The sequence below is a fragment of the Lithobates pipiens genome, unplaced genomic scaffold, assembly GCF_037356315.1.
Source record: "Lithobates pipiens isolate NorthernLeopardFrog02 unplaced genomic scaffold, aLitPip1_a1.2 Scaffold_19, whole genome shotgun sequence".
In the NCBI taxonomy this organism is placed as follows: Eukaryota; Metazoa; Chordata; class Amphibia; order Anura; family Ranidae; genus Lithobates; species Lithobates pipiens.
Window position 1 is genome coordinate 493,847,246 of NW_027507764.1, and position 14,916 is coordinate 493,862,161.

A 14,916-nucleotide genomic window follows, 5' to 3' on the forward strand; every position below is an offset into this window, starting at 1 on the left:
CCCAGAACTATTCCCTCCATTAAAAGTTTTCCCATTAATTCTGTTCTGGTGACCACTCAAAATTTGGGATTTTCTTTCACTTTCGATGAAAACAGCCACCAGGACAAATCGAGAGGGTGAATCTACCTATTGATGACACAGACAACGATTAACACTTGACAGGTCCAACTCCACTCTATCTAAAACAAAAAAAGATTGAGCCTTCAAGTTAATGCCGTTTACAGAGGCCGAGGAGTGACATGCTCAGATTGATCACACTATTACTATTTCCTTGGAATCCAAAATATCTTGTACAAAATGATCTCGAGGGAATCCTACAATATGGAAGGATGGTTAACTAGATTTTGGAGCTAATTATATAATAAAATATGCAAGCTGTTACTGTTGTAGAGCACTGATTTGGGTGAAAATTGACCACATAGTTTGAAGTGAAGGGATCATGTAAAAAAAAAAAAAAAAAAAAAAAAATATATATATATATATATATATATATGTATACTATATTTTTTTTTTGCCATAGTGTCTTTGGTACTTTTAATGGATATATGCACTTAAATGTTTAATACACAGTATGGGAAGAGGGGGGAGGGGGTATGATGGTAATAGGTGTTACAGATTTTTTTATCTTTTGTTGTTACCGAGTTGCACTTTATGAACTGTAGCTGCTGGGTTCATTTATAACAACAGATAGAATGCTTCAAAAAATATATTATACTGTGTGTATACATACTCACCGGTCACTTTATCAGGCACACCTGTTCAATTGCTTGGTAACACAAATTGCTAATCAGCCAACCACATGACAACATTTAGGCATCTAGACGTGGTAAAGACCACTTGCTGAAAATCAAACTGAGCATCAGAATGGGGAAGAAAGGGGATTTAAGTGACTTTGAATGTGGCATGATTGTCGGTGCCAGACAGGCTGGTCTGCATACAGTAAAACCTTGGATTGAGAGTAACTTGGTTTGAGAGTGTTGTGCAAGACAAGCACATTTTTTAAAATAATTTTGACTTAATAAACGAGCGATGTCTTGATATTTAAGTAGCATCACATCATAACTGAGTATAAAAGAGAAGAGAGGCGCCTATAAGTGTAGCAATCTGGTTACATTTAAAGAAGGTACAACATTTAGCAAATCACATAGTTGATTAATAGAGAGGCACATCTATGTGTACAGGCATCTGTAAAGCTGTCCACATAGACCATCCTCCACACCACCATTGAGGTCTTCCCTTCCACACTGTGCTCCATGAGCACTTCAAGCCTCGCTTTCAGATCTCTCTACTGCAGGGTAGTCTTCCCGGTCACGATTGCAGCCTGACAGCAGTGAGAGCCGGCAGTGCAGAGGATGTGGACAGCGTTACCCCGGATGCCTACATACTTAGATGTGCCTCTTTTAAACGTCAACCATGTGAGTTGCTAAATGTTGTAATGTAGAAAAAAACTCACCCAAGCTCTACCACACAATTGTAGAGTAATGAGATGAATATTGGTGCTCAGACTTGTTGTGTTCCATGAATAGCAAATTAGCAAGAAATCCCGGCAGCACGATTGCTTCTTCTTACAAATCTTTATTTGGCACAAACAGCAGTGCTACACCTAAAGTACTAACGTGTTTCGGCTGCAGACTTCCTCATAGCATACAGGTTTACAATAAAATCAAGTTTATATAGAAAAAAATATCCATTCCTCTTGAAAAAGGGGCGGTACAATCCAATTTAAAATCAATTAACAATTAATAACGTGAGGTTGGTAGAACCAGGGAAAGAGGGGAGGGAAAATAAAGACAGATTTTGCTAAATGCGAGTTGCTAAATGTTGTACCTTCATTAAATGTGACCAAATTGCTACACTTAGAGGCGCCTCTCTTCTTTTTTATACTCTGTAGCTCCTTCCGGATTTTGCTTCTAATCCCCTTGTGGAGGCTGCTATTTGTGGATGGACATTTAATGGTTGCACAACCGATCACATTGCTATCTTTTTTTATATGGGCAATAAACTGAAGGGCTTATGAGTAAATGGTTGTGGAACGAATCATCTGCTTTTCCATTATTTCGTATGGGGAAATTCGCTTTGATATACGAGTGCTTTGGATGGGCTACAGCGGCAGAAGACCACACCAGGTGCCACTCCTGTCAGCGAAGAACAGGAAACTGAGGCTCACCAAAATCAGTCAGTAGAAGATTGGAAAAATGTTGCCTGGTCTGATAAGTCTCGGTTTCAGCTGTGACATTCAGATGGTAGTTTCAGAATTTGACGTAAACAATCATTAAAGCATGCCTTGGATCAACGGTTTAGGCTGGTAGTAGTGGTGGTGTAATGGTGTGGGGGATATTTTCTTGGCACACTTTGGGCCCCTTAGTACCAATTGAGCATTGTTTAAACACCAAAGTCTACCCAAGTATTGTTGCTGATCATCTTCCGATGGCTACTTCCAGCAGAATAATAGAACATGTCACAAAGCTAAAATCATCTCACCACTGTTTTTTTGAACATGACAATGAGGTCACTGTACTCCAATGGCCTCCACAGTCACCAGATCTCAATCTAGTAGAGCACTTTTGAGGTATGGGATGGGTTGGGAATGAAAGATTTGCATTATGGATGTGCAATCGACAAATCTGCAGCAACTGCATGATGCTATCATGTCAATATGGACCAATCTCTGAGGAATGTTTCCACCTTCTTGAATCTATGCCATGAAGTTCTTAAGGCAAAGGGCGGTCTAACCTGGTAGTAGCAAGGTGGACCTTATAAAGTGTCCGGTGAGTGATTTATCATGAATATTGAATTTATGAATTTGTGACGGTCTGGTACTGAATCGTTGGAGTGGTTATATTTTGCAATTTAGCATCATCGTGTTTGATGTAATATATATACATTAGAAAAAACTCAAGATACACTATCAATGACCTCCCGATTAGTATATCATCCCAGCGCTCAAACTCCCCCTCCCCCCAGCTGCCACTTAAAAACTTAAATATATCTCTCAGAAGGTGAAAAAAGTAAACCTACCACTTACAATGCAAAAAACACCTTGTGGCGCTACAAAAACTACACACTGTTAGATAGCAGTGTGCTATGATAACCAAAACTACACAACGTGAAAATTATAAACACATGTGCATAAAAATAATCAACAATAAAATAAATCGTGATTAAATAACAAAAAAATGCAATCAAAAAAATAATCGCACAAAAGTGATACAGTGAATATGTGACAAAAGATAAATATAAGAAATGAACACAATAACAAATAGTGCTCTAATGAAGATGTGCAGTTCCAAAGTAAATTAGATTGATCTTCAATCAAATACAATTATTGAGGAGCAATAACCGTAATGATGGCAATAGTTCAAAAAAAAAGAAGAATTCAAGTGAACATTCTGTAACCAAGTGTCCATCAAACGCAGAACCTCCACCGCACCCTTGGTGTTAGTGCCCCCCTTGTTCAGAACACTCACCAGCAGTATTGCCCAGCACTCTCGTGTCGGGCAAAAAACGCTTATAGTGTATACAGATGATGACTATTTCTCCAAGCCACTTCTTATGAAAACTTCGCAGGCAGAGGATAATCACTTAATATCTCAGAGTTACCTCAGGGAGACAAAAGAAACTTCCCATAGTGCAACATTGCAAAACTATTTTTAATCTCAATAAAACGTTCAATTAAAATCACACTCACATGGATCCAATTAAAAACAGGCACTTCAAATAGACAATCCACTGGTCAATTCAAAGATCCTTCACTCATAGGCATTGGTGAGTACACTGGAAGCAAGCTAAGTTCATATCACATAGCACCGTCTCTACACAAGGCCTTGTGTAGAGACGGTGCTATGTGATATGAACTTAGCTTGCTTCCAGTGTACTCACCAATGCCTATGAGTGAAGGATCTTTGAATTGACCAGTGGATTGTCTATTTGAAGTGCCTGTTTTTAATTGGATCCATGTGAGTGTGATTTTAATTGAACGTTTTATTGAGATTAAAAATTGTTTTGCAATGTTGCACTATGGGAAGTTTCTTTTGTCTCCCTGAGGTAACTCTGAGATATTAAGTGATTATCCTCTGCCTGCGAAGTTTTCATAAGAAGTGGCTTGGAGAAATAGTCATCATCTGTATACACTATAAGCGTTTTTTGCCCGACACGAGAGTGCTGGGCAATACTGCTGGTGAGTGTTCTGAACAAGGGGGGCACTAACACCAAGGGTGCGGTGGAGGTTCTGCGTTTGATGGACACTTGGTTACAGAATGTTCACTTGAATTCTTTTTTTTGAACTATTGCCATCATTACGGTTATTGCTCCTCAATAATTGTATTTGATTGAAGATCAATCTAATTTACTTTGGAACTGCACATCTTCATTAGAGCACTATTTGTTATTGTGTTCATTTCTTATATTTATCTTTTGTCACATATTCACTGTATCACTTTTGTGCGATTATTTTTTTGATTGCATTTTTTTGTTATTTAATCACGATTTATTTTATTGTTGATTATATTTATGCACATGTGTTTATAATTTTCACGTTGTGTAGTTTTGGTTATCATAGCACACTGCTATCTAACAGTGTGTAGTTTTTGTAGCGCCACAAGGTGTTTTTTGCATTGTAAGTGGTAGGTTTGCTTTTTTCACCTTCTGAGAGAAATATATATACATTGTTTCGAATGTTTTGATTTTGTTTTTCTGGAGCACAGCACAGCACTTATATAGAATATAAAAAAACAATTGTTTTTCACGTTTTTATTACACAGTAAAGAATACAACAATACCTGAATCATACTTTAAAGATTCACAGGTTGACAGACCATACAATACAGTCCAACTAAAGGAAAAGAATAAACAAGAACCCACATTTCAGACATAGTAGACCTAAAAGCTCAAGATTATGCCGACGAAAGCATGATGTCTATCCCCTTTGCACCCAGTGTTAGTCTACCATCCACTTGTGGTACATGTCTGAATTAAGTATTGCACAACAACTTTTTATTTTTTTTATTTTCACAATAACGTTGCAGAACCCAAAATAAAATAATATTTTTTTTCTTTGAAAAAGTACTTCAGATCTGCATTTCAACAGTCTCCAATTTGTTTTACTGTCCTTTGAAGAGTTCGGACAACACGGAGTCACTTTTGCCCACCCCACCCCAACTTTAAGTATTCCAGACTTCGGCATGCTTTGCATTAGTAAACCAGCCTTGTATTTTAAATCCCCAAGACATGCACCTACACAAAATTAAAGCTTAAAAATCTGAAAAAATTTTAAAGTAAGAAAACAAGACAACAGGCAACCCCATCACACAGCCCTGTGACAAGGTTAAAGAGACAGATTGGGAGGAAGTAGAAAGAAGGGGCAAGAGCGAGGGTGCCCTAAACCTATCAGCGACCACCATTTAGATATTTCCAATAAAGCTAGCTTTTTTTTTCTTAGCTTTTAATGTGTTATACTTACAAATTATATTCTCACATAGCCTGCATATAAATGACAAGCAAAAAAGGAAAGTAACTTTTTTTCTTTAAGTTAATGAGGTCTGCTTTGTTACCAAGAAGTGATATGGTTTGCAGCTGTATGAGCTTTGCTTTTGGTATCCTGTTTTTGTGCCCATTTGGTTTGTCTAGACCAGTTTTGATAGCTACTGGTGCAATATACATGCTGTCAGAGGTAGAGTGAAACTTTTTGCCACTGAGGAGTTTGTAGCAAAAGAGGAGCAAAAAAAAAGAGGAGGGGGGGGGGGAAGAGGAGGATATAGAGAGAGTTTAGAGTTGGGAGGAGGGGAGGAAGTATCTGGTGTTACTCAGGGTGCCCTGAATTTAAAAAATTAGACATATTGTTACTAACCCATGATCAACACAGAAAAAAACAAGCTGCTCCATTACTAAACAGCTTACATTGATTGACAGATGACTTATAGATGTAAGTATTTTTGGGGTTTGGCCATTCCTTCCTATTCTGAATGCACAAGAGCTCTAATAGAAAGGATTATCCAGTGTCACGTACAGACAAGAGTTCACTGATAAATGTGCTCATTCTAGAAATGTATAGCCATAGCCATGTTTCTAAGTGCAAGGCATCTACTAAAGGCTCAATGACAATGTCTATGGGAGTTTTCGCAGAAGCAGGTCACAGAGCAACATCACAGTGGGTTTTGGGATGCCATGGTATTGGAAGTGGGATATACCAGCGCTGCATTTAAAAGCACCATAGCAATGAATGTGAGAAAGTGTACAATGCTAGGTCCAAGGGTGGCAAATTTACCAAAGATAACACAGTGACACCCACTCCTCATTTTGCTGACAGTAACTTGTTCTTGTTTATAATAAAATGTTGAAGATTGCCTGCCAGTGTCATCCAGGCAGCTTCTCATTATTGCTGTCCTACACAGTGTTTTTGTTGGTTGTATAGTGTAATGCATACTCACAGAGTATCCACTTGGGGTCTATACACATAGAATCAAACTGTTAGTAGTGCAATTCCACATACACGTGGTCAGATTTTCCGATGGGAAATGTTGGATGTGAGCTTGTTGGCTGAAAGCCCGACTGTGTGTATGCTCTATCGAACATTTGTTGTCAGGCCGCGTACACACGCGCGGACTGTTCGCCCAACTTTGTCCGTCCAACAGTTTCGGCAAACAGTCCGCTCAAACTTAGCATGGACGGACATGGCCACACACGACGGACGAACAGTTTGTTGAAACCGTGCGCGATGACGTGAACGGCACGTACGGCGGGACGAAAAATACGACGTCCTATACACTGCATTATAGCTTTCGGCGTGAAAATCCTTTCTGAGCATGCGCGCAACTTTGTTTGACGAACAAGCCTACACACGGGCGGACTGTTCGCTCAAACAAGGTTTCAGCGGACAGTTTTTCGGAATTTCCGAAAGACCTTGTCCGTCCAACTGTCCGCTGAAACTGTCCGCTGAAAGCCCACACACGAGCGGACTGTCCGCCCAAACACTGTTCAGCGGACAAAGTTGGGCGAACAGTCCGCCCGTGTGTACGCGGCCTCAGACTGTTGGCTTGCAGGTTCTCAAATTTTCCGCAGACAAAACGTTGTTGTCAGACTTTCCGATCGCATGTACACGTACAAGTCCGTCGCACAAAATTTCACGCGTGCTCGGAATCAAATACGAGCTGAAAGCACTCGGTCTTATGAATGGAGATATCACGTACATTTTGTACATCATTACGTTCGTAATTGTTGTCCAACATTTGTGTGACCGTGCGCATGCAAGAAAATTCGGAGCCAACATCCTTCTTACAAAAATCCACGGTTTGGTTGTGTATGGGCCATAAGAAGACTTTTTCCAACTCTTCTAGTGGTCAATTGCTATTACTTTTATTCTCTCTAAACCATCTCAGTGGAGTTGATTTACTAAAGGAAAATAGACAGTGAAATTTTTAAAGTGCTGTTGTTGCAGAACTTAGCAAATGAGGGGGAGCTCTTCTGACTTCCATCATCCAATTCTGTAAAGCAAAAATGCTGTTTTTTTATTTTCATTGCATGTGATTGGGTATTCTTTGTAAAAAAAATAAAGTTTTACCTCATTTACTAAGCTCTTGAGCATATGCACTTGCAGAGTGCAATTGCACTTTCAAACGTGCACAGTCTATTTTCCTTTAGTAATTCAACCCCAGTGCACTATGTGTAGCTATGGTGTCTGATCGTGCTTAGTGCTATTTAAAAGCTAGCCATTCCACAGAGGTAGGATGGAGGGGGGAACAAGACAGTTGGTCTAGCAGAGGCAAGAAATATAAATCCAGATCTGTGCATGGCAATGGGGTTTATTTACTAAAGCTAGAGAGTACAAAATTAGTCACAGTTCAGCATAGAAACCAATCAGCTTCCAGGTTTTATTACCAAAGCTTAATTGAACAAGCTAAGGTTGGAAGCTGATTGGTTTCTATGCAGAAATGTGACTAATTTTGCACTCTCTAACTTTAGAAAATAAACCCCAATTTGACATCAAGGAACACTGCAATAGTATGCAAATGCATTCATAAAAACAACACCAGTGCAGCACCCTAGATCTGGTTTAAAGAGCATTATGGCAGCTTAATTAAAATGCTGATACAATTTCAAGCACCACAGCAACTGGGAATATTTCAGATTCCTAATAACGATACATATAAGAACATTATATTTGGATGTGTTGTGTTAATAAAGCTGTAGCAATGATAATAAACACTACGACAAAACATAATGGTGTGCTATGCAAAGGCCTATGACATTAAAACTGGGATCAACATGACACAAAAGTGCTTACTTAGGGCCTATAGCATTGTAGTGCTTGCTTAGGACCTATAGCAATCCTCTTGTAGCATTCTATGGATACTCGACTAAACAGGGGTATTAAATCTTAATTACAGTCACTAAATGCCCTTTTGTTTTTATTTTATGACCTACATTATATGACCACAGGGACTACAATTTTTGAAAAAAATATATTATAAAAAAATCCTGAATTGTAGCAAGACATCCTGGTATACAGGAAATAAAGCACCTTGCTCATATTTTGTAGAGAAGCTGTTATGCCCCATACACTCCCCTGCCCCGCACTCATTTTGTCTAGAGATCAGACTTCCTTGTGTAGCTAATTTACAGAGATTTAAGCACAATTCTTCCACTGTTGCTAGGAAAGGATCATTTAGGCTAGGGGGATCTATTTGGTGTTTTTTCTACTTCGCCCAGGGGTCTGTAACTATGCGTTTTAGTACAGTTATTATATGAAAGTACAAACCAGGCCACAACTTCATTTTCAGTGTGACTAATTTTTTGGTTTTGTTCTTTGGGGAAATAAAGTTTAGGCTTTAAGTAGTTCTAAACCCTGACTGGACGACCCCTAGTTTCCTAAAACAATGTATATAAAAAAAAAAAAATGTATTTAATAAAATACTGTTGTCACCTTTTTTCATCATTTTTTGCCTCTCGGTGCCGATCTCTATACACTACCATGCATTTGTTTCAGCATCACCTACACAACACTACTTTGGTCCAGCTTTTTGATAGTGACAATGGAGGACCATGCCTTCATAATGTGCCAGCAGTGCCACGTTTAGTCAATATCAGGGGTACATGTGGTAGAGTGCAGATCATCCAACTGGGAAACAGCTGTCACCCCATAACAGGAAATGCCTGAACAAGGGCCTTCACGTCTCGCTCACAAGGTATTTCTTTTTAATGAAAGCTGCAACTTTTAAAATGGCATTAACATGTTAAAGCTTTTAGTGATTGGGTTTAGGTCAGCTTCAAGCTTGATGTAAATATTTCCTTATCTAGCTAAAACAGTGATCATTATCTGTAAATTCTTGTCTGGACACTGGACAACAAAAAGGGTCATTCAATTTACACTAAACCTTATTTGACAAGTTTAATCATCTGATCTTTTGGAATATTATTATTGGTACTTTAAAAAAAAAAAAATTTTGGTCCTTAAGATCAGTCTTTGGCTGACTTCCCTTTATGCAGAACACTTTATGACCTGACATTCAGCAGTTAAAGCCGTCAATCTACACCTCAGCATTTGGAAATCTAATTTGTCATTGTAAAAATTAGAAATACAATGTTTTACAGCAATACACATGCACTGCCTTTTTAACACTTAAGTGAAATTTTGTTTTTTGTTTTTTGTATAAAAAAAAAATCTCTATTTGTGAATCTTAAATAATTCAAAAACTAGAAAAAAAATGCAAAAAAAAAATGCAAAAAAAAAAAAAAAAAATACAAAATCACTATGGTTTTATGCAAACAGATCAATGATGTGGTTCTCGAGTATTTAAAAAGGAGATTGCCAAAATAATGCATGCCTAGGGAATCATTATGACAGTGCAAAAATACATTTATGTACATCCCTCCTACAAAAACACTGATAGGTTAGCATTCCGTGAAGCATGCTAGTTTTAGGACATAAAAAAAATCATATAACAGAGTGAATTAGCAGCTCCGGTAGATAGCGTAAAATTTTTCTTTTTCTGAAGATGAAATAAAAAGGGCTGTTTGTAACTACTAGAGAAGTATCACTTACATATACAGTTATAAAAGCAGCATAGAAAGAGACAGTTTATCTCACCAGCTAAGAATAAAGAGATTAAATGTGGGCATGGTTAAAACTACAATGCATATTCACATTTGTCCATCACATTTACAAGAAAAAACACCATTGGGGAACCTCACAGGACAGGAGTGTTTTAAACACCGAGAGAACTACTAGGTTTTTTTTTTTAAGTGAAAGAGTATGGGATGGAATTTTTTTTTTTTTTTTGAAATGCGGGCTGGAGCTGAAGCCACTATGTATACATTTTTTTTAATTGTTTTGTTGTTTTGATAAAAAAAATATTAGAATAGACCCGATTGTCTCTGTGGAACTTTGCAAAAATGATTAAACTTTGAAAAGTTTTATTTTTTATTTTTGGGGCAACTGCTTGGTGTCATGATTGCCAGCTTGCTACTTAATAATACGATGAGACCGTCCCTTTTTAAAGGAAGCCTTTCCATGATGGTATTTCGCTGCTGCTGTAATCACACAACCCGCTGCAAATCATCTTATGTATTGTTGACCTGGATATTATTGTACTTAAGAAGAACATCTGCGTTTCTTTCCAATCTGTTGCACATCTGCAGGTTTTGTAGCGGGTCTTCAAATATCAGTCCGTTTCCCTTGGATGCCATTCCTTATCTTGTTAACTGTCTACTGCCATATTCGACTCATGCCCTTAAGGAGGTTTTGTCACCATTTCCTTTCTCCTTCATCGCTAGAAAGAACAATGTAATTTTGTTTTTCACGTTAGCATTTTCCATTTATTTTTTTGCTCTCAACAGCAGTTAGCAATCTCTTGGTTCGCTGTTTGGTAAAGCATCGGTTAATGAGGTCATCTAGTTTAAAATCCCAGCTACTGAAAAATACCAGGGAAGAGGTCAATTTTAACATTGTGTTATATTTTGTACTCTCAGTTTTCTAATGAAAAGATATCTTTGATTTTTTAAGAAGTTATTGTGACCCGTTACTGGCCTTCACGTTTTTTTTTTTATTACTACCTCAAGGTAAAAGTAGTTCATGGTTATTGTAGCACTGAATTAGGATAGTTCTTCTTTACATCTTTGAATATCTGAGTATGAGGACTTGGTTTCATTGAGTTTTTAAAGTTTTTAAAGAATTAAGTTTATCAGTATTTTTTTTTCTTTTAACGGGCAGCAGTCTCTAGGGTGGATGGTGTGCCAGGAGTGGTAGACCGTGGTGTGGCTGCTGGTGGTGTGTCGATGGGGCTTCCTGCGCCACTGCTGGGTGTAACCGAGGAACTGACTGCTGGTGTCTCCCCTTGCTGTTGGGCCTGAATAGTCTGTCCACAGATGTGATGATGTTTCTCCCAGTCTTTGTGCTGACAAAAAGATCCGCAATACCGGGCGGTGTTGCAGCCGCTGCAAGTTTCGCTCGCCTTCCGTCCACAGTTCCAGCAACTCTGAAGAATGGAAACAACCAAATATTCTGTTAGAATATTTAATAGCCTAACTATATTCATTGCCTCAAAGAGTAACATTAAACGAACTGTAAATTACAAGCACAGGTGGAAAAAGTACGAAATGTGTTCTGAACACATGGTGAGACATTTGTGCAAATCCACTGAATTTGCCTTATTATAGTGAAATTGCAAAATGCTATGTAAACAATCTGCTCTGGTTTTTCAGCAGCAGATGACAGAAAACGCTACCAGCAAAAGCATGTTCATGTTCAAGAAGAAGAAAAAAAAACATAATTGCAAGTTTTTTCTTTCAAGTGACTTAGTTTTAGGTCTATAAAATACATTTGATATTTTATCATCTTTCAATCATCTGCCTAACTTCACTGAAAGTTTTCAAAGAAGCTATGATAAAAGTAACTAGAAATGAAAGATGGAAGAGTATTGCTCTGCTCTTTGTATAAGAATTCATTTTATATATATATATATATATATATATATATATATATATATATATATATATATATATAAAAGGATGACTTAGAGACAGGTTCCTTTGGTTCTAAGGGTCACTACGATCAGTATATATCAGGAACATTTTAGTATCACAAAATGTAGTTACGTCTGATGCCAGAAAAAAGAGAGTACTTTGATGTCCACTAAAGGCTAATGAAGGAATTCCAATAACAGAAAGACCACTAATTCTGATATAAAAGTCCTTTTGACTCATTTAGTACCTATATTAGTCTAATGAGAATGTAAACCTAACGAGAATGTAAACCTAATACAAATACTTATAGCTTAAACATGTAAACTCAAATGCTATTTTTTGCTTTTGTAATAACCGTGCGATTCTGCTAATATCTTTCAGCACTTCTTGTGTTGGACTGACAACAAATCCCAAGGTAGCATTGTAAGCACAACATACTCTCAACCACACTAGGAACAACAGGATGCTGTGCCAACATTCTGCATGCCTTCAGTCCTGTTGTCAGCCTGTGACTGCAGAACCCCGATTGACAGGGGCGGATTCATGCGGTCAAAATTTCTCTGATGCTATGGCTTCAATCATTAAATCCTCCAATTTTTTTTCATTGTTTCTTTTTACCAGGGGATAAAAAGATCGGGGCCTCCCAGAAAAAGTCCACTTTAATGGATACCAATTGCTGTCTTGGAGAATTCACTACTTTTTAGCAACTAAAAAATGATCAGCATTTGAATATCAAATGTACATTTCAACAGTTATACAGATAAAATGAGTGAGTTACATTTTTAAAATGAAAGGATACTGCGAACCTTAGCAAGTTCTAGACATTAAAAAAAGAAAAAATCAAATCCAAACATGAATATAATTTGATTTCCTTAAATAGAGCATCTGTATCTGCCTATAAAACTATAGTATATTCAGACTTTGGAAAGTACTGGAAAGTTGGCCATGTGGAAATATGGGATCTGTCCAAAACATACTGGCTCCATCAGATTAAAATCATATGTGGCTCCATTCAAAAGCATGGAATATACAGAATCAACCAGATAATTACAAATGCATGTGCAGGGATTTTTTTTTATTTTCTAAAATTGTTCCCATCTTTAGAAAACACTTCAAAATATCTCAGAAAAGAAAAAAAACTTTCCAAACACAGAAACAGATGTTTTTTGGTAGTTAAACGTTCAGGTTGTAGACTGGATGTCTGGCATCACCTGGTTTTAATTCAATCCTTCTGGTTCCAGGTTTGCGTTGTCTAAACTTAGCTGCGTTTCAGAGATGTCAAAACCTATTACTGCACACTACAAATGGATTCAGGATATGTTTACTTTTACTACAGTGTAGTGTTTAAGAGGACAAAGACACAACAATGGGCCTTTTCTATTGGTATACTGGCAAGACTATAGCACAGAACGTGTACTTTTGCAGAAAATATGTTATATTAAAATATGAGAGATGTACGATAATACAATCTGTGTTAACAAAATTAAGTTATATTCAAATTTGGATTTACAAGTTGTACTTTATATTCAAAAGGTATTAAATTATAAGGTATTTGTGTCATCTAGTACTAGTGATCAGGTCTCCTTCCCACTTATTGCAAGTCTCAATGATATTAGGCATGAGTCAGACACTTATGTACAATACGTGTCTGACTTAAGCCTAATATCAATATCAATCAATATATGATACAACAAGAAAATCAAACATGGTATCTTGGTTTTCTGTACCCAAATACCAATGCTGGTAGTATAGAGTGAGTGTTTTTCGATGCCAAGGAAAGACAAAAAACAGTTCTACACTTTCATATACAGTATGCTATGATAACTATAACAACTAACTGTTCCTTTAAAGCAGTATGCACAGTATAGTGTGTGTCCTGTGTTATTTGTCTCCCTCTATGTTCTAAAAAAACTGGTTGATCGTACCTGTTCCTGTGTCACCCCTATGTAAACTGACCATTGTAATCATGGCTGCTGATACATGATACCATGGTCAGTTTACGTGCCTCCATCATCCTTCTGCTCTCCTCTCTCCCCCTCCCTCCCTGCCTGTCAGCTCCTGTGTCTGAGCTGATAAACAAATCTGCCCCTCCCATCCTGCCGCTATTAGTAGCTGGCAATACAATCAAAGAAGGGTAAGTGCCAGCCCCTTTATTCTACAAAGCTATATAACACTGTGTACTTGTCTGTTTAAAATTATGCCTCTAAATACCTTCTTTTAGATCGGCAGCTCTCTTCCTCCATTCCAAAGGCTACAAAGGGAGGGGCTGAGCGGACAGCACATCGGTCAAGTGACCTTCTGGCTGACCCCAAAGGGGATGTCAGCCCCTCCCACTGTAGCCCTTGGAATGGAGGAGGAGAGCGGCCGGAGGTCATGTGATCAAAGAGAACCAATCTAAAAAAAAAGTATTTAGAGGCATAATTTTAAACAAACAAGTACTCAATGTTGTATAGCTTTGTAGAACAGAGGGACTGGCAATAATCTCTGTATGACTTTACAACCACTTTAAGCCAAATGCAAAAGGGTTAAGTAAACTCCTGTGAATCTAGTTGGTGGACTTTACAAAGAGATAAAGAGATAAGTATACAGGGGACCTATTTACCGTTGAGGGTTCACCCATAACCGACTTTACTGCTGCATGAACATAGAAAGAGAACAATAACTCTTGCCATAGATTTAAAAAATAGGAAAAGTGATTTTTACTAAATTAAAATGATCATATAAATTAAATTGTAGTCTGTGCCCAAAAAAAACAAACAGTTGTGATCAGGAGACTCAATATATGTGAGTGGAGTATTTATGTCACAGATCAAAGACCCAATTGAATGTGTACAAATACGTTCATCACTATTTGACTTGTTAACATCAAGAAGCCAAGCCAATTATGTGCTGGTCACATTTGATTCCTGCAATGGTGTGGTTTGCTTCCATTTGACTCTTCCTGAGAAACTTTCAGATGTT

The 14,916-nt window shown here is 37.7% G+C and overlaps 1 protein-coding gene across 7 annotated transcripts in view; it reads right to left on the reverse strand.

The window, feature by feature from the left end:
• Window positions 1-4,734: 4,734 nt before the first annotated feature.
• Window positions 4,735-14,916, reverse strand: part of RUNX1T1 (RUNX1 partner transcriptional co-repressor 1) — a 208,730-nt gene continuing 198,548 nt past the window's right edge. For all 7 annotated transcript variants that reach the window (XM_077493016.1, XM_077493015.1, XM_077493019.1 and 4 more), the window contains one exon: window positions 4,735-11,468. In XM_077493016.1, the coding sequence (XP_077349142.1) occupies window positions 11,193-11,468 (276 nt within the window). In that variant the 3' untranslated portion in view covers window positions 4,735-11,192. The remainder of the gene's footprint in view (window positions 11,469-14,916) is intronic.